This window comes from Carassius auratus, chromosome 35 (assembly GCF_003368295.1).
Source record: "Carassius auratus strain Wakin chromosome 35, ASM336829v1, whole genome shotgun sequence".
NCBI lineage: Eukaryota > Metazoa > Chordata > Actinopteri > Cypriniformes > Cyprinidae > Carassius > Carassius auratus.
Window position 1 is genome coordinate 9,217,503 of NC_039277.1, and position 21,215 is coordinate 9,238,717.

General features: G+C 43.1%; 1 protein-coding gene across 1 annotated transcript in view; it reads right to left on the reverse strand.

The window, feature by feature from the left end:
• The window catches only part of LOC113054300 (T-lymphoma invasion and metastasis-inducing protein 1-like), a 50,751-nt gene that overhangs the window by 24,586 nt on the left and 4,950 nt on the right, over positions 1-21,215 (reverse strand). Inside the window, 4 exon segments of the mRNA XM_026219747.1 lie at positions 60-537; positions 1,378-1,553; positions 1,556-2,316; positions 3,345-3,435. Coding sequence (XP_026075532.1) covers positions 60-537; positions 1,378-1,553; positions 1,556-2,306 — 1,405 coding nt within the window. The 5' untranslated portion in view covers positions 2,307-2,316; positions 3,345-3,435.

Consider the following 21,215-nt stretch of genomic DNA (forward strand, 5'->3'; position numbering starts at 1 on the left):
GATAGAACAGAAATAGTAAGAGTAGCAATATGCTATTTCAAACATAGCTTAAGTCTCACCTTTGAGTGACACCCAGTACTGTTTCCATTTCCTCTTTGCTGCTGGCTCCACCCTCTTCTTTTTGTGCACCAGGAAGTTTTTCACAGCCAGCATGCCGGCCTTCCGCACAGTGCCCTGCACCATACTAAGCTGAATGTCTGAGGGGTAAATGGAGCTTAGTGTTCCACTGCTTCTCTCATCACTAGCAGCCGAACTGGCCTCCTCGAGGTATTCCCGCGTCTGTCGGGAGTTCAAGTCCAGCTCCTGACGGAAGTTCTCGTAAACACCTAGATCTCCACCTGGTAGATGTTCACGGTCTCCTCCACCTCCGCTGCTACTGCCACTGTCGCTTCCCGCAAAGATGCTTCCGCTAGCAGTAGAGTAGACGGAGAAGGATGCAGACATGGTCTTGCAATGGCGTGAGGAATGCTCGACTTCAGCTGCACCACCGTCAATACCGCTGTCTCCATACTCGCTGCCCTCACCAGCTGTGATATCCTTCAAGCAAATAGAACAGGTAACTACAGACAAAATATTTCACTACAGGTACAGCACAGCATTTGGGACACTCTCCAAAGAAGAATTCCTTTTCAGAATTTTACCCCAAACTTTAGTTTGACATTTCATAAAAATTGTAATAGAGACTTCCACTGAGCTGCTAAATGGCTCTTCTTTCTTTCCCCTTTTGACAGATACAAAGAAAGAGACTAATCTGTGTTTGTTCTCATCTTGTTTACCTTTGTAAGAAAGAGGAACAGAAACAGGAAGACATGCTAAGGAGAAAGTGCAGCTTCCCTTTGCCAACACAGAAACACTGAAGTTCCTTGCAGGTAGATCATGGGAAATATCATGTTTTTAAAAACACTCAGGGCTCTGAACAGGTGTCCAGCGTAGTTGTCAAAGGCATGAGCATGGCTAAGGGAACATCTGAAGTATCCCCTGAGACCTTTCAAAGTCGGAAGCTCTTTGACAACCAAAGACAGATCACATCAACTATGCACAAACGTGAAAATTAAAAGCTATCTGAATTTGGTTTGAAAGACCCTAGAGAGTTTTATCTTTCACATTTTATTAGCTAAAAGTAGGAGACTTGAAATTAAAAGAGTTTCCTCAGAGAGTTCCATAAGGTAATTGCTCTTTATCCATTTCTTGGTCAACTACTTTAAACTAATAACAAGGTTCTACAATAAATGTGTGACACCGGAGAACTTTAGAACCTCGGAAATAGGCAAGGTGGTCAAAAACATTCATAACAATCTGGAAATACTGAAGATAAATCATTGCCTGTCTTTATTTTCAAAGGATGTAGAAAGACCTTGTGTCAGAGGCATAACTCACATGCGTTGTTTGTGCACGTCGTCCCTGCATACGTGAGCAGATGGTAGTCTGGTGATTGGACAGTCCTTCTGACAGGCAGTGAGAACGACGACAAGGAAGAGTGTATGCTCCATATCCATTCCCTTCCTCCTCCGCAGGAGACAAGATCTCATTGTTCATTATGCCCCCTCCATCCTCTCAGAATTGTGACCATTATAGAGATGGTGGGAGCCATGAAGAGGAGGTAGTCTCTGTGTGCAAAGTTCATCTAAAGAGTTGGCTCTCTCTCCTGAGTGAGACTCGAGTGTCCGTGGGCTGGAGGTGTGATGGCGTCCTCCACAGTTAGTGAAGCTTTTGTTTTCATTCTGATTTGTCCCAATAATCTCCTCTGTGCTTGTCAGATGCTCTTGGCTTAGATCCGACAGGGAAAACTCCATGGAATCCTCTCTCCACATATCAGCAGATTTGGAGCGCTTCTTCTTGAAACTGCCACCTTCCCGAGGACCATCTCTGGTCCTCTGCAGATATGTGTCCTCACCTGTGAAAAGTCCTTCATCCTCACAACCGTCTGCCACCACTGTGTCCATTTCCACTCCATCTTCAGAACCTGGCGTGGTGGTTGAATCCCCCATGTTGTCGTGGAAGGACATCGGCCGCAAGTTCATTGCCATCTGCCCCACCCAAATGGTGCCCCCATAGCCCTCCAAAACATTCTTCTTATTGAAAGGTTCCAAGCCATTTTCACTCAAGGATTGTGGGATGGAAGGGGTGCTGCTGGATTTTGTGCTGGTCTCAGAGTTGCAGTGTTCAGCCTTGCTGGAGGCGTGACGTGATCGTCGAGACTGCTTGTTAGAGATGCGAAGTGATCGGGTCATATGCTTTCGTGAGAGTTGGCCCTGCCCCTCACCATAGTAGGCGTGGTCTCCATTTTGGCTCTCTATGTTTCCCATGGTTTAACGTCTATGGAAGACACAACATGGGTTAGATATACAACAAGCCTACACAGATGAAGATGCACCAATTACTAGCAAGAGGTCTGCACATGCCTGTGTGACATTTCTAATACAGATTAGCAAATTTTTGGGGCTCTCAAACCTGACTGCCTAGCAAGCACCACATTCTTCCAAAGAGACCTTTGCAGTTCCAAAGTAGCCTACCTGCTGAGTCCATGTAAGGGGGTAAATGTTAAGATTTTTTTTTCCAGCGCAGTAAGAGAAAGCAACCAAATAAAAGAGGATGTACATACAGAAGTGAAATTCAGTCTCACCTTCTCTAAAAGTGAGAGCTGAAAAGCATGTGACCAGAGCATAATACCAGAAATATCTCTGACGCACACATACTGTAGACACAAAGCGAGAGAGTGAGCGAAGGAGTGAGATGTGAAACCTCTCAAACCCTTGTGGTGGGAACATCAGAGGATTTTTGCAGTGACCTCCATTAGAGGGTTCACCATTTGTGTATCTCAGCTATAACCTCTTGAAATTGTTGGAACGGTTCAATTAGAGTAAAATTCAGACAAAATAATCATAAGAAAGACACAGGAATTCATTATAGAAAACTATTGTGTATCGTTTCTTGAATTATTTTTATGAAACCACTTTGGCATGTAAAAATATGTGTAGGGGTATAGTCATGAGAGATATTTTTGCACAACCAATAACAGCCAATCCCATAATGTACTCGTTCTAATTGCCATTGTGATAAGCTTTGGGGAAAACTGAATCCCAGATGCTGGGTTAAGTGAGACAAATATTGATTATTAATAAACTTAAATACCAGATTCAATTATCTTTTATCCAGTTTATGTTACTGAAAGTAGTTATTGAATTGCATATTTTTTCTGTGCTTTGAATTTCTTGCAATTTAGAGTATCACTAACTTAGCAGCATGCTAGTCAACTTTGTTGAACTCAATTGCTGCAATTGGAAGCAAGGCAGATCACTAGCCTTTTATTGTTGTAGTCATGTATATAAGATCAGTAGCAGTACCTGAGGCAGAACCAGTGGATCAGATGCATTTCCATACAGCCATATCCTCATTTATTGACCTCATGGTCCTGATCAGCTCTAGTATTTTTCCCTGAAAAAGAAGCATAACACATATTTTAAACAAAGGAACAGAAATAGATTAGGTCTAGACACAAGAATAGTTGTTCATAAGTATGAAATTCATGAGGTTTTGGGTTTCTATGTATGAGATGGTTGGATTACAAGACACATATGAGAACATGACAGCTAACCGGTTCCAAGGTGTGGACGCAAAAACGTGCACAACACGTATACAACAATACTTCTCACACCCTCACTGCTGCACAAGAGGAAGAATTTTCATCTCAGTTCCTTAAGAAGCCAACAATACAGTAATTATGGAAGAAGATCAAGGGCAACCAGCAGTAGTCTTAAAGCTGAACCCAGTTAAACGTTCTTCAATGCCAACCTGACCTAATTTCTTCTAATCCAGAGAGAAGAGCAGAGAGAAAGCCTCATCTTCAAACTGCAGCAGGTATAAATATGGGAAGATAGTTCAGACTACACACTCCAAGTGCACTTTACAGATTAGCCTCAGAATAACACGGTTACTGTGCCAGTAACCAGGAGACAGAAATAAAGGATAAGAATTAGGGAAAAGAAGAGAAAGAATTCCCAGTGGTGATAGCACATTGGATCCATTTAAATTTGCATAGATGGACATATTCAAGCCATATCTAGAGACTTGAGGTGGGCTCTTTTGACTTGGACTAGTATGCAACCACCTTAGTGACACTCTAGCATTGTGCCAACAAGTTTACATGAATAAAACCTGCACAAATCTAGTTTTTATTGTAATGTTCTTGTTGTGTGCCTGTTTGTTGTTTCTTGGCGGCCACAGGTTTTTTGATTCAAACAGTGTGTGTAATAGAAGCATGTGTGCATGTGTTTGTTGGGGTCAGTGTGTATGTGTCTGGATCACATCCAGCTTCAGCAGTAAGAGTAAGCAAGACCTTAAGGCCAATAACATGAGAGACAGAGACCCATCTGATGATCTCTGTTCTCAGGATGACAGTCAGCTGTGTGTTTGTGTACATGAGAGCTGCAGCGGTAGAAAAACTCAATACTGCACTGCAGTAAGTCTACTCCACCTTGCTGTAGAGTTACATAAACCAGAGTTGACCCCATTTTTCGCTGAACTTCACTTGTTTTCGCAGCTCTGTCCTTCCGCTTTATGTGCCTTGTCCTCTGATCAGTGCCCACTCCTTCATACTTCTACCATTAGATTCGTCGTCCACATAATATTTAAGTTTTTATATCAGCAATTCCAGTGTGATGTTCAATGGGGAGGAATAGAGGACCAAATTTGCTGTGATAAAAAGCATATTCAGTCATGATGGAAAGTTAATTGGTTTTGCAAAAGCTATGAGTTCCCATTTCACGCTATTCTTAGAGTTGCACATATTACGTAAATCTGCTATCCTGTCAGCTTTAATATATTGTACACACACACACACATATGTGTGTGTGTGTGTACAATATATACACATATGTGTGTGTGTATTACAAAAATGCTTTCGATCTGCTTTGTTGCTCATAATCTGTTTAATGTTCCCCGTCTCGTAGTACGACAGTGTACAGAGGCTTTCAACCAGATTTAAGCTAAAGAAGAACCAATTAAAAAAATGTTGGTCACATTTTATGAAATATAAGCATATGGTGCAATCAAATCATTATGGTAAGCTTTTATTTATGAGTTGAGAAGTTTTATGGGATCAGAGCAAGATGGCGATGTACCTTTTTTTTTTTTTTTACAAAGAATACAACAAGGTTTTATTTAACTACACTTAAAAGGAGTGCTAAATAAATTGTGTGCATCAGGTGTTTTTGCTTTTTTCATGTTTTTATTCAGTTTATGAATGTGCTGTAAACTGAATTGTTATGTATTCGTTCATTATATGTACATCCAACATAGGTAGTTTTAAATGCTGGGTCTATAAGTCTGCTATATATTCTCACTGACATGCCCCTAATTTGGAAACTTGGGGCTCAAAGAAAATTTGTAATTATGACATTGTGGTGGCATTCAACTTCTAAATACAACCTTTGAGACATTTGCCTTAAAGAGAATTTCCACTGTCTGTTTCTCCTCTTAATGTGGTCTGTGATGGTATATAAGCATATGTGCACTAATCAAACCCAGATATATTACCATCTGATCTGATTCCATAAAATATCAAATCTTCAGCTTCGAAACATATTCCAGATGGAATATCTCAGTGGGGATCTACAGTTAAAATGTCAGTTTAGTCATAACCAAAAGGTTCATGAAAATCGATGTGAAAAACTGTGATCCCGATGAGAAGAGCGGCAAACGTGAGTCAGCAAATGAACCGAGCGACCTGCTGCCCACTCTCTCTCCCTCCCTCCCACTCCTCACCTATACATGCATGATACTGGGATTCAGCAGTAATAATGTGTGAGAAATCTCAGCATGATGACAATAGACCCTAGGCCAGCACAAACACTGATGATTACTGCATAAAACTCAAAAACGTGAGTTAAGATGCTCATATATATTTTTGCTGATTGTGAATGCAATAGATGTTTTGTTATCTAGGAGCAGGACGTCTCCTGCAGGGAAGAGGCAGGTGGAGAGGATGGAGGAAGGGTATGTGGTGGTGGAATAGCATGCTGGGCTTTGCAGTGTCTCACTGTGAAACTTTAATCACAGGCACTAAGGAGGACACCTCCTCCACTTTACTTCCCTCACTGTGGAGGAAGTGCTAGCCTGAGCTCTGTTATTAAAGCACACACACCCAGCTCACACTCTCTGATCTCACCTCCGCTTCCACACCAGTATGAATACTGCTACAAAAGTATATTCCAAGTCTTCCATTTATGATCTTTTTTCTTTCCTACTCTGTCTTTAACAACATATTTTGTCGTTCCTCATTTCATGTCACATTTCTTTTTGTCATCCTCCTTCATTCTGTCCCGTCCCCCTCTTTGATGAATATTTTCTCCCCCCATCCTCTCTGCAGACGAGTGTATTGTGTAAAGCTAATGTTTGGTCGTGAAGAGGGTGTGCATTGTAACAGAATAATGAAACGTCTCTAGGTTACGTATGTAACCCTAGTTCCTCGAGGGAACGAGACGCTGCGTCAAAAGCGCTTTGGGGAACGCGCCCAGCGTGCGCGACTCTGAATATCGTGTGAAATCAGACCAATGGAAGAGCGTGACGTCACCGGCGGAGTGACGTAAGCGACCAGGAAGCTATAAAAGCACGTGCCACGCAGCTGGCGTCAGCTTCGAGTACCAGCAAGCGCCGGCAGGGGTGCCGGGGGGTATGGCTCCGAGACGCAGCGTCTCGTTCCCTCGAGGAACTAGGGTTACATACGTAACCTAGAGACGTTCCTCTTCAGGAACTCGAGCTGCGTCAAAAGCGCTTTGGGGAACGAGTACCAACGCCGCCAGACTACCAAACCCCTGCCTAGTGTGTATCCGAAGAGCACAGCTTAGGTCAGGAGGACTGAAGCGCCTGGAGTGACTGGCATGTCTAGGCCATAGAATCTGACAAACGTGGAGGGCGTGGACCATCCCGCAGCGTTGCAGATGTCCAGCATGGATACACCTGCTAAGAAGGCCTTGGAGGCCGCCATACCCCGGGTAGAGTGAGCCTTGGCTCCCGACAGCGGGGGACGACCAGAGGACTCATAGGAAGCGTTGATAGCCTCGACTATCCAACGACTGATAGTCTGCTTAGAAGCAGGAAAACCCCTCTTGGGGGGACCGTAGCATACAAGCAATTGATCGGTCTTTCTCCACAGGGCAGCTCTGTGGACGTATGCGTCCAGCGCTCTAACTGGACACATACAATTTAGCTTCGCCTGGTCGGGCTCCCGAAAGGGAGGAGGACAGAAGGCCTGCAGTACGACAGGTTGTGGTGTAACAGAGGGAACCTTAGGAACATATCCCGCTCGAGGGTATATGAACGCTTTAGTCATGCCTGGTGCAAATTCAAGATAAGTAGGGGCCACAGAGAGGGCCTGAAGGTCTCCTACTCTCCGCAGAGAGGTGATAGCCAACAGAAAGGAGGTTTTAAGTGTAAGGTGTCTGTCTGAGATATCTTGAATAGGTTCAAATGGGGGTCTGCACATTGCCTCTAACACCACCACCAGGTCCCACGGGGGAATACGGGACCGTACTGGAGGTTTCAGCCTCAGCGCACCGCGGAGGAAACGTGTAACTAAGGGGTGTCTTCCCAAAGACTGGCCATCGAGAAGGGCGTGGTAGGCCGCAATAGCCGCCACGTAAACCTTCAGCGTGGAGTGGGTCAACCCTGCAGAGAGCCTAGCCTGTAGAAACTCCAGAACTGTACCAATCGGGCAGTTTGCTGGGTCTAGCTGGCGGTCTCTGCACCATGAGGTGAAGAGTTTCCACCTCAGGGCGTACAGTTTCCTCGTTGAGGGAGCTCTGGATTGGAGAAGGGTCTCAACAACCTCGGTTGAGAGACCGGCTGCTAACAGTTGTGCCCCCTCAGGGGCCACACCCACAGCTTCCACAACTCCGGGCGAGGGTGAATTATCGTACCCTGCGCCTGCGAGAGGAGGTCTGTCCTGATCGGTATCTCCCACGGAGAGCCGTCGAGGAGCGAGACTAGATCTGAGAACCATACTCGGCCCGGCCAGAACGGGGCTACTAACAACAGACGGACCCCGTCCCGGCGTACTCTCGCCAGAACTCCCGGGAGCAGAGCAATAGGGGGAAATGCGTACAGATGAAACCTCGGCCAGGTCTGTACCATAGCGTCCAGTCCCAGAGGAGCTGGATGAACTAGAGAGAACCAAAGGGGGCATTGAGACGTCTCTTGAGATGCAAATAGGTCTACTTGAGCCCTGTCAAATATTCTCCATATCTGCTTCACTACTTGTGGGTGAAGTTTCCACTCCCCGGGCCTCGGCCCCTGCCTCGACAGTATGTCTGCTCCCACATTTTGTTTCCCAGGAATATATACTGCTCTTAGTGAGAGGAGTTTGCTCTGGGACCACACCAGGATCTGGTGCGCCAGCTTGTACAAAGGGCGCGAACGCAGACCTCCCTGGTGGTTGATATAGGAGACCACCGATGTGTTGTCGGTGCGCACCAACACATGGTGACCCCTTAGGTCTGGGAGGAAGTGCTTCAGTGCACGAAAAACTGCTAGCATTTCTAGACAATTGATATGCCATGTTCGATGGCGATCGCTCCACAGACCACGGGCAGGGTGGCCACTCATGACTGCACCCCAACCAGTGAGGGATGCATCTGTCGCTAGCGTTACACGGCGACAAAGAGCTCCCAGCACCGGGCCCTGTTTCAAGAACCAAGGTTTCTTCCATACATCTAAGGCACGTAGGCAGCGCCGCGTGACCTTGATAGTGCGGAGTAGATTGCCCCTCGGGGAAAATCCCTTGGTCTTGAGCCACCACTGCAGGGGCCTCATGTACAGCAGGCCAAGAGGTATACTGTTGGACGCAGCTGCCATCAGACCCAACAATCTCTGAAATTGTTTGACAGTGAGTGACTGGCCTTGTTTGACTCTCTCGACTGAGATGCGGATCGACTCGATACGAGCAGGGGACAATCGTGCCTGCATCGTGGTCGAATCCCATTCTACGCCTAGATAGGTGGTTCTCTGAACCGGAGAAAGTACACTCTTCTTGGCGTTCAGTCTCAAACCCAGCTCCCCCATATGTGCGAGGACGACATCTCGATGCCGAACCGCAGCCTGCTCTGACTGAGCTAAGATCAACCAATCGTCGATATAGTTGAGAATGCGGATGCCCTGCATGCGCAGGGGGACCAGAGCCGCGTCTACACATTTTGTGAACGTGCGGGGTGAGAGTGCAAGGCCGAAGGGAAGTACTCGATATTGGTAAGCTTCGCCCCCGAAAGCGAACCTCAGAAACTTCCTGTGATGTGGAAGGATGGATATATGAAAATATGCGTCTTTGAGATCTATCGTGACAAACCAGTCCTGGGACCTGATCTGTGCTACAACTTGCTTGATTGTAAGCATTCTGAATTTTAGTCTCATAACCGAACGATTTAAGACCCTCAAGTCTATAATCGGACGCAGCCCCCCATCCTTCTTGGGAACTATGAAATACCGGCTGTAAAATCCGGACTCCCTGTCTTGAGGAGGGACCACCTCGATGGCCTCCTTCTCTAATAGGGTTTTCACCTCCTGTTCCATAACCAGACCCTGCCTGAGGCCGACTACTGTCTGAACGACCCCGTTGAATACTGGCGGCACGGAGCCGAACTGAATGCGGTAGCCTTTTTCTACTGTGTGCAGGACCCATCGAGATACATTTGGCAGTAGTTTCCACGCTGCTAAATAATTTACTAAGGGAATCAGTCTCTCGAGACTGATCTCTGGTGTAAAAGGCCCCCGCAGGGGCGGCGAGCGTCTCAGCCCCGCTACGCGCACGGGCGGAAGATACTGAGAGCGATGCTCGCTGGGACCTGCTGCGCCCTGGATCACTGGCAGGGTTAGCAGACCGGCCCCCAGAGGGCGCTGAGGGGAGACGGGCACCGTGTACTGCGGTGTGTACCGCTCTACCCCAGCAGAGGCTGCCCTCTGAAACCCTGGGTTGTTGGCGTCAGGGTTTCTTGGCCGAGGACTTCTTAGCTTCAATAACCGCCCTGAGATCTTGTTTGGGCTGGGAAGTCCTCGGCCGAGAGCGTCGTCGAGACTCTCGTTCCCGACGCGGAGGAGCACGAGAGGCGACGCTCTGCTTCTGAGCCTCGCGGTACGAGGAGCTAGGGAGCGGCTGGGGCATCTCCCGCCCAGATGCCCCGAGGGAGCGACGAGGGAGGAACTTATGGAACGCCGCCGCTTGTTTGCGGGCCTCCTGAAACCTGTCGACGACAGAATTGACTGCGTCGCCGAACAGGCCAGTCGGCTGGATCGGGGCGTCCATGAGGCAGACCCTGTCCCGCTCTTTCATATCAGACAGGGTCAACCATAAGTGCCTCTCCGCGGCCACCATAGCTGCCATGGACCGCCCAATCGCTCGAGCGGTCTCCTTGGTGGCGCGGAGGGAGAGATCAGCGGTCCTTCTTAGCTCAGAGATATCATGGGACTTGATCTCCTCTCCCTCATCTAGCTCCTTGAGCAGATCGGCTTGGTACGCCTGTAACACCGCCATGGTGTGCAGACACGCACCAGCCTGACCTGCTGCCGCATACCCTTTGCCCACCAAAGCCGAAGTTGTTCTTAGTGGCTTTGAGGGCAATGCCGGGGCCTTTAGAGACGACGCCGCACCGGGGGACAGATAGCTCGCGAGCGTCTGTTCCACCCGGGGCATCGCTCTATAACCGCGCTCTCCCATCCCCACTACGTTCCCATAGTAGTCTGACGAGGGGATGTAGAGGCGGGCCGAGAATGGGCGTTTCCACGACCTGGAGATCTCATCGTGCAGGTCGGGAAAGAATGGCAGGCCCCGGCTGGGAGGTGGCTGACTCGCGCGCAGGAAGCGTTCATCAAGCTTGCTTCTCTGCGGTTCAGCTGCTTTCTCGGTGGGCCAATCGATGTTTAGCTTGGCCACCGCGCGAGTAACCACCTCCAAGAGCTCCTCATACTGCGGCGAGTGGGGTGGCGAATCCCTGTCGAGCGACTCCACATCAACTTCCTCCTCGGAGGAAGAGAGGCGAAGCGTCGACCCCTCTCCCTGAGTGGAAGGAACCGCTGAGCGTGCTTCCGACTCTAGGGATTGGGTGCCGGATCTGGCAGAAGTGGAAGGAGATAGGGACTGGACCGTCTCCATTCCCTCCACCAGATCCACTTGCGAACCCCACGAGTGCAGCCGCCGTTCTGCCTCAGCAGAAGCGGGACCAGCACCGCGGGGAACGCTGGCGAAGGCCCCCTCCTCGAAGAGGGCCCTCCGGGAACGAAGCATACGCACCGACATCCGCAAACAGTGCGGGCAGTCGGCCCCCTCGAGAGCCGACTCGGCGTGCTTCGAACCCAGGCAAACCACGCAAAGGTTGTGTGTATCCCCACCCGTTATATATCTCGGGCAGGGAGGAACACACAGCCTAAAACGCGATTTGGAATCGCCAGAATGCTTAACTTTCGCCTTGCTTTTGGGCATTGTCTAGGAGCTCTTAAACTGGACAGACAACAGTAAATAAGACTCACAGACAAACAGTTTGACAATCACACACAGAGCGCTTGCTGAGAGACGCGAAGCTGACGCCAGCTGCGTGGCACGTGCTTTTATAGCTTCCTGGTCGCTTACGTCACTCCGCCGGTGACGTCACGCTCTTCCATTGGTCTGATTTCACACGATATTCAGAGTCGCGCACGCTGGGCGCGTTCCCCAAAGCGCTTTTGACGCAGCTCGAGTTCCTGAAGAGGAACGGACTGACTCTACCCTCCCTCAGATCCTCTTTTGTTTGAGGAGAAAGAGAGGCTGTAGAATAGATCACCAGCACGAGTCGAGTGTTAAAAAGCATGTTATCACAGCTTTGCTTTCTTTAGCTTTCTCCATCTATTTCACACTACTGCAGTCCTACAGGTGACACAAAACACACTCAACCTTTAGAAGGAATATGGCAGCTAATAAAATACGTTATAGTTCTGAAGCACACAGTAAGCTTCCTCTAGCTCTCAAAACGGAGTGAACAGATGGTCGGAAGTATAAGTGGGATTGAAATGAATAACGTTCTTTGAAAGTAAATTCAAAAGTGGAGCGACGAGTCATATAATCATATAATCATCTGAAATGTCTCCATTTATCACATAAATTATGAAAGCACAGACAGGCCTGCTTGAGAACAACTACGGCAAAATTGCATCCTCAAATAAACTCTGAAAAGTCAGCAAACTTAATTCAGTCAGATATTATAATAGAAAAATAAAAAAAGCACTGGGAGGCTCATATTAGTCATTTATCATGGAAGGGAAGATAGCAAAAAGATTGTTCACTAGACAAAGAAAAGCAATGAGTGATGACTGCTGTGAGTGAGGGGGAAGGAAACACAAATGCGTTATTCTCGTTCCCTAAACCTGCTCCCGTTAGTCCAGTGCTTAGTCTTTTTGTTTCTGCTGCTTGTGTTTAAGGCCTGGGGCAAAGAGCAAGGTTTAAAATCTCCCAAAAGCCCAGCACTGCTGTGCTGAGTTGAGGAAGACTACAGGGCTTTTTACTGCACACCCAGACAGACAGAAAGTGAGCATGTGAGCACAGGAAAGACTGGATTAGAAATGCTCCATTGTTCCTTCAGATGGAATCTGTAATTTTGCATGTGCACAATCTACTCTTGTTAGTATAATTTAGAGAGTGCAGACAAAGACACAAGAATAATCACTGCCCACACTGTCTTTGTCTGTCTCAGCTGACTGATCACCCCATAGATAGCCTACTAGTGCTGGGTCATAGTATCATATGCTTACAATACATTCTATTTCAGTTTGATTTTATGATATAAAATAAACCCATTTTGTGAATATTGCAACAATTTAAATTTAATTACTTGACATGCTATTTGGCCATCAGATTCATTAAGACCATCTCAGTAGCAACCTTAGTTGTAAATATGCCAATATTGTTTGGATAAGAATCATTTCTTTTGAAAGTATATATAGCATATATATTCAAATAAATTTTGAGGTTTCTAGTAATCACATTAAAAAAAAAAAAAATCATTACATTTGTAATTGTGTATTTGGTCAAATAAATGCAGCCTTTTTGAGCAGACGTAATGTCTTTCAGAAACATTTTAATATTTTACCAACCCTATCTTTTATTTGCCTGATAGCTATACCAGCATATGATTATGAGAAAATGATGACCAGTTATGTGATAATCGAATTCTGCAGAATTCATTGAAGAATTCATTTGTCACATTTTCTGTGTAAATGTTGTCATGGAATCATGAGTAGAATCAATACCAAAAAGTACAGAATGTCATTAGCACAAAAACTAATAGCTTTGTTTTGTTTATATTTACAATCACCACATATATTCTGACTTCCTTGCAATAGGAGAGAAAACATGTTTGTTCCTGCCACAACGGCCACCAAATATTTTACACTTTTAACACAGTCCCCACCCAGTCACACTTCCCTTTAACACCCAACCACACACACACACACCCAACCACACCCCCACACCCCACCCCACACACACACACGATTCTCAGGTATCAGATAAAGAGGTCTCCTTCCCTTCAGTCCTCTTCCCTGACATCTTTTTTCTTTTGTTGTTTATGATCTATAGATGCACTTCTTTTATTCTTTCTCTTTTATTCTTTAACCTTGTTTGAACAAGTGAAAAATATTCTCTCTCTCTTCTCTTCCGATCCTTTGCTCTGTTTTCTGTTCATAACAAGTGTAATTCTGCTGAGTCAACACACCTAAGAACTATTTTACTAAAACATGCTGAACTAAACTTGAGAAGAAAACACAGCAGGTCATTTTCAAAACAGTGCTGATGGTGAAAATCCCATTGAGTGTTTCATGGGAGCTCCATAAATCTATTCGGGCTGTAACAGTGTTGACCTTTTTCTTGGTGCCTGGAAAACCAATTTAAGATCCCTCTAATAGTTCATGCACATTCACTGCTAATTGGTGCATGTCTCTTTAAACAATACCCAAAACCCTGAAACCCACCCTGCCCATAGGCGACTCTCCCCATTTCTCACATTTTTACATGGATTCCTGACAGGGAATGACCAACTTAGCTTGAGATGAGAGGGACTTGCAAGCCATGATGAAAAACCCTTAGGACTTATGGAAAAGAAAAGGGAGTGACAGAGAACAAGAGAGAGCCTGACAGTGAGAGGGGTTAAGAAGAGTTTAAAGAGGAGACTTCATAAGAAGCTTATCACCACAGGTACTGAAGTATTCACATAGTTTTGCTACTTTTATCAAGGTATGGAACCGTTATTTACACCAGGATGAAAAGATTAACATCTTTCCAAGAAAAGAGAGAGAAAAACAAGGTTCCAAAAATAACAACAGTGCAACAAGAATATTTTCACAAAGGCATGTTATTCAACCTTATTTTCCTCTTCGGGAAACTGATCTCGAAGAGGCAAATTAGGGGGAATAACATGTCTTTATAAAGTTTATCTAAACTTTTGTTTAAAAATTATATAAAAGTGTAACAATAATATAATATAATAATGTATATTATCTTATATTACAAAAATAATAAATCTAAACAATATTAAAGAGTAGTGAATATGTCCACTGATTAAAAAACAAAAATAATACATTTTTAAAATAATTTTTATTGAAATTGTGGCACTTCCGAAATGACCCATTAGAGCCTACCAGGGGTCATTTCCCAATCCCATCCCCCCTCTGCTATTCATTCTTTCCTGTTACCTCTGTCCTATCCATATATATATTTATATATATATATATATTTTTAAACATCCATCTCATATCCAACAACCTTATAAAGTCCAAAACCTTTAATAGCTCAGTCATTCGTGTCAAACTACAAAATCTCAGTTAAATGTTTCTCCAGTGTCAGACAAGGGAAAGTCCTATTGTTTACCCTTCAGCGTGGTAGCATCGGTAACCTTTCCATAGGACTAGTTTGTGAAGATCTTCAAAGGACAGGAGATACAAACTGTCCATTAATCTAAATTAAGTGACAGGACTCCCCCGTCATGTCCCCGGGCTCTTGACCGTGTCTGTGATCTGCAGAGCTCAATGAACACATTATGTGAGGCTGATGCTTCAAACGCAGACCACCGGTGTGTCTGACCCCCCGTCTACCTCAGACAGTCTGTCTTGGTTTCTAGTGTGGCATTATCATCATTTATGTAATTATTCGATTGCTTCTTTTAGAAGAGCACAAGAACAAATAGGTCTATAATGTGAATCTATAATGTGAATTTTATAGAAAATCTGTCCGCCACCGGTCAGAGTGGAGGAGGATTGTGTTAACTTCTTCTGGGAGCACCAGACTGGTTTCCTCTCTCTTGTTCAATATTGCACCATGACCTGGAATGCCCTGTTATCTAAGCCTTTCAGACGTGTTAATGATAGTGTGATGATGAAAGAACAAAGGGGAGATACTTATAATATACCAGAGTGACATCCCATGCGGATCAGGTTGACATCAAATAATGGTAGTTTAAAATCATCTAGAATTCTAATTTACTGCAATCCAATCAGGTGATCAGGTTTCTAAAAAATTTCACACTGTTCGACTTTTTGAAAGTTTTTATGAAAAAGCCGTTCAGGGATTGGTTCATGTGAATGCTGGCCTACCGTAATCTACAAATGTAAACCTCAGATTGACAACAAACAATAGCTGAGCTGTGCCTGATTTTCTCTCAGAATCCTTGGGGGACCTTTCAAATCTCTCTTTCAGAAGGCTGCTGACCTGCGGATAAAGTTGGATCAGGACAAGCCCTATCGAGAACCTACTGTGTCTCAAATAAACCTTCCTCTAAGTGCAGCAGCCATCCTGTATGCTCCTCAAAGGGTTTTTCATCTTCAACACAGAGCTTAGCATATATCGTCTGCTGCTCTTATTTAACCCATTTAAAACTCTCTGAGGGGGTGACAAAGTTTGCTGTTCCATAATTACATCGGTAAAATAAGATAGCCATGCCTGACTGAGAAGGGGAGCCCATATAGGTTTTCGGGGGACCCAAAAACACTTTCTCTCTCAATGTCTGAAGTCACGTTTATCACTCTGATCTGTGCTTTTGTTGATAGTGCTTTAGTAAAAAATTATTGTGCAAAGTTTTAAAGCAAAAGTGCTGAGATATTCATAAGAACCATTTTATTTTATTTATTTTTTATTATTTTATTTTATTTAATTTCCATCCATTATATTCTTAAGTTCACAATGATAATGTACACTTGTGCTGATTGTGCAAGGTTTCTGAATAATTACATGATTGCCTTCTGTAGAGCTTGTTCATAGCTGATCAATTTTACAGCATTAACAATGATATTTTCCTGTTTATTAATGTGAAGCTGCTTTGCAACAATCTATACTGTATAAAGTGCTACATAAATAAATGTGACATTATTTTCTAAATTCTGATTGGATGAGCCACGTTCCAAAGCATTGTAATGGACCTGACTATATTAATAAGAGTTGTTATGTTGCATGGCAACAGTAAAAAAATATTAACGGAACATCTATATTTTTTGTTCATTTTGCTGGTGCTGACATTTAATACAAAGCAATAAGTCACTTGAGACCATGTGTTACAGTGGTTTTACCTGCACCTCACATCACCGCGTACCCACAGTGAAATCACTGTAATGCATGGTCTCTCATGGCATATTACTTTATTTTTTTCAGGTGTGTGTGAGATTCAGCATTATGGCCACACACAGTTCATTGCCATCATCCTAATTCATCTAGATGCACCAGTCATTATCAGGTTAGAGGCAGTGAAGTTGGGGGAAATGGAGTGTAAATGGGGCTAATTGTGTCCTCTGTCTGGGGAAAATGGAGTGATGACATGTAGGAAGAGAAGAGGAGGAGGAGGACCGCAGATGGGTCCTTTCACTGATCAGAGGGGAGAAATGTTTGGCTGAGGGGCTCACGGTTTACACACTTCCAGTGACATGCTTGAACAAATAGTGCCAGTCTGGGAGAAAGAGAGAGAGAGGGAGAAATTGAGAGGGCAAAAGAGACAAAAGGATGAATGTGGATGAGAGTGTCTGGATGTTGCTGTGTTCTCTTCTCTCATTCAAAGCTTAAATAACAAAATAGAAAGAGAAAACATTTAAAACTCATTATATAATATATATATAATCAATAAAAAACATAAACATAACATAACTAAACATAAAAGACAACATAAATGACCAGGGCATAACCATATATATATATTTGTATGTGTGTGCTGTGCCAGTCTATCAGTATTTCCTACAGTGGATTCCCCATAATTCATTATATGTGGAAAGAGGGAGCAAAAATAGTCGATTTGGACACAGCTGCAGACACTTATGTGTGATGTTACATACACGCAGTTGCCAACGTGCCATCTGGAGCACCGGGAGTTTTCCCGTTGGCCGCTTTACAATGTGGGCCGGCCCATCATGTAAATATAAAGAATGAATTATAGGTTAGTAAATGTACGTAGCCTATAGCCTTTCATTGGCCCACTTAAATAAAACATTCATATTATTTTAGCATGCTGCAAAATGTGGTGCAAAATGTTTGAATCAGGCAATCAAATCGAAGAAGGCAGGATTGTACAGATGCTGAGCTGTGTGGCATTTGAATGCGAGCTGAGGTAAGATATAAGCAGTTGAATAGCGAAACGATTCAGAAATATTTGCCAACTGTTTATGACAAAAAAAGTTAAATGTCAGACATTAGTTTTCAGGGATACAAACTACTTCTGCCATTTTCGAATTTCATATAACATAAAGTGATGTGATATACAGCCAAGTATGGTGACCCATAATCAGAATTCATGTTCTGCATTTAACCCATCCAAAGTGCACACACACAAACCATGAACACACACCCGGAGCACTGGGCAGTCATTTATGCTGCAGCACCCAGGGAGCAGTTGGGGGTTCAGTGCCTTGCTCGAGGACACCTAAGTCGTGGTATTGCTGGCCCGAGACTCGAACCCACAACCTTTGGGTTAGGAGTCAAACTCGCTAACCACTAGGCCATGATTTCCCTATATGCCATTCATGTAATCCGTCACAAGATAAGAGTAAATGTTTGTAAATCTATATCCTAAAATATCATTCTCAGACGTACTCTAGAACATTGTAAATCTGAAGACTTCGTAAAAACGTCAAGTGCCATGATTAGGAATTATAGCCTAATAATAAATATAATTTGATGGCTTGTTTCACATGCATCACACACTGGCGGTCAAATTATGTAAATAATTAAGACTTTTTATTCATTTATTTTTTGAAAGAAGGCTGAATTTATTTGATCACAAATACAGTAACAAATATTAATACAATGAAATGTTACGCTTAAAATAGTTTACACTTAAAAATTATTTCAAAATTTATCTTAAGTGTCACGTACCTTCAGAAATCATTCTAATATGCTGTTTTACTGCTCAGTTATTATTTGGGATAAATTATTATGCTCCTTATTAATATCAATACTGAAAACTTAAAATTTTTATGGAAACTGAAATAGGCCCTACCTCATTTTATTTTCAGGATTATTTGATGAATAAAAAGTTAAAGAACAGCATTTATTTGAAATATAAATCATTTGTGAAAAGTATAAATATCTTTACTGTCACTTAAATTAATTTAATGCAATCTTGTTAAATAAAAGTATTAATTTATATAGGCTATGTTTTTAATCTTACCCTAGACTGAATGGTAATGTATCATTTTCCACAAAAATATTGCACAGCACAACTGTTTTTAACACTGAAAATCAGAAATGTTTCTTGAGCAGCAAATCAGCATATTAAAATGATTTCAGAAGGACCAATAAATAGAAAGGCACCATTAAACCATGCAGTAATGACTTATTAACATACTAATAAAAAAAATACAAAAAACACACTTTAGATCTGATCATTGAGAATGATTCACAATGCTGAGAAAATACTGAAGAGAAAATACTGATTCACTGCAACATGATAAAAATGGTAAAATAAAATTAAATATTTCATAAAATTTATACATTTTAAATAAAATAAAGTCAAATAAAAGCTAAAGTTTAAAACATAATAAAACATAATTTTTGTTGTTTGTTTGGGGTGGTAATATGATTTTAGTTGCTTGTTCGAATAAATCCTTTGTTGCTTTTTAATACAGAGATGTGGTCAGGTTCAAACCTGCGTTAACCGTATGTGCACCACAGTGTAACATACTTAGATATTTGCTTACTGCAAGGGTACCAATGTCATTTTTCATTTTGGAAAGAGTGGTAAAGATGAGTTTTCTTTATGTCCAGTCTGTAACACCATGGCAAACTCAGGCTGAACAAATTCTCAGCACACCGTGTATCTTGTGTCAAGTGTTGTGTGAGAGCATGGCCACTAATGCTGGCAGTTCACACATCCAGAACAAGCATGCATTCATAGCTTTGGGATTCCCGCTGCTGACAGTGAATGAGAGGGGGCATAAGACTTTGGCTCAAAGCCAACAGCTCTTCTCGTATGGCAGGAAGTCCCAGTGGAAAGGAAAATGGGGTGGAGGCAGCACTGACAGCCACACCGGTGCACACCTGAGACCAACGGACAGAAACTTCCACACGATGAGAACAACCTACAAGCCCTGACAGGTCTGGAGAGAGGAAATGAGTGTGTTCATAAGACCTCAAGCCATATTTTGGACCTTAAGAGACCTTGTTCGGGAAAGAGGGATAATTTTGAGTGTCGGGGTTCTGTCATTCTCTCATTCTTCCACTCTCTTATTCTCTAGATTTATTTGTTTTGCACCTGCGTCAACAAGCAGAATCTCATAAACAAAGTGCTCCTTCAAGAAATGAAGGGAGAGGGAAAAAAGGACAGGGAGTTGAAAGACTTGAGCTTTTGCTTTGGGCAATGAAAGGACAGGAATGTCACATGCAAACAGAAGAGAGAGAGAGACAAACTACAAAAGCAAAGACTGAAAGAAAGCTCTTTAGAAGAATAGCTTTCAGGCTATTCATTCATTTCTTTTTTCATTAATGTATCTCTCTTATTTTTAAAGTCAAATTAAAAGTACTGGCTAACCAGTACTGCTGGATAAAGTCAAGGGTGATCTGATGAACAAGGCAAAATTAAAGCACAAATTAGTTTATTGCATAAGGTTCATTTAGCAATGAAAAATAGACAAAATAAAACATAAAACATAAAATAAAATACAAAATAAAAGGTAATAATGTTATTTTTTTCTACATTGTTCCATTCTTTTAATCTGTCTTTACAAGTTTAACTGAACTGTCAATGCCTCCCATGAATGTACACTGGTTTGTAGTTTTGGATGCAGTAAAGCTAGATTTACCTCAGTGCTGGATGATTTCTATATGATTGGAAGGCTATAACTCTGATCTCTTCATTAAGGTATTTTTTGTGTGTATGTGTGCTAGTGACACTCTTTTACCACAGAGACACAATAGAGCTATTTATGAGGCACACACACGCCATCGGCCAAACCCCTACAGATCAATACCCCATTACCACATCAGTTCCAGACACTATTTAGGCTCAATTCAGAGTGAGACTTACTGCTGACCAACCTGTCCTTTGAAAACCATCTCTATCTCACACACAAATACCACCAGATATGGCCAAAACAACTCACAGTCATATCCATATACACTGTAGTTCTCACATTCACCCCCTCAGCAGGCTGTCATGTCCCACAGAAGGTGTCTCATCAATGTGCGTCAGCAGTGAACCCACTTAACTGACTGCTTATGAGAAGGCTGCTCTTTCTGCCAAAATCCTGCAATTTGTATTTGTACAGAAGTTTGTACTGATATGATCATATCTAAGTATTTTATATACAACAGAAAGACAACTGCATGTTACCTTTAAAATCACAAAGTTCCCTTCCCAGTCCACACAAACCATTTGTGGAAACTAATTCACGAACATTATTAATTTAAATATTGCTAGTACGAATGCCCTGTCTATGAGAACATTAACATATGACTTACATATTAAGCACCATAAAGTATAGAGTTGAGATGGCATAAAATAAAACACAGTTACTCAAATGTGATTTTTTTTAAATAGAGATTGTAGAGGCAGAATTACAACTGATTGTTGTGATAGATAGAACTAAGCATTGTTTGCATAACAGTATTATATAATGTTTTGTTTCTAAACAACAGATTCTCTCAAAGGAGCATATAATAAGAAAACAAAAAAGGCCCCAAAACAGAGCCTTGAGGTACCCCACAGGCGATAATTAGTCACAACCTACTATTT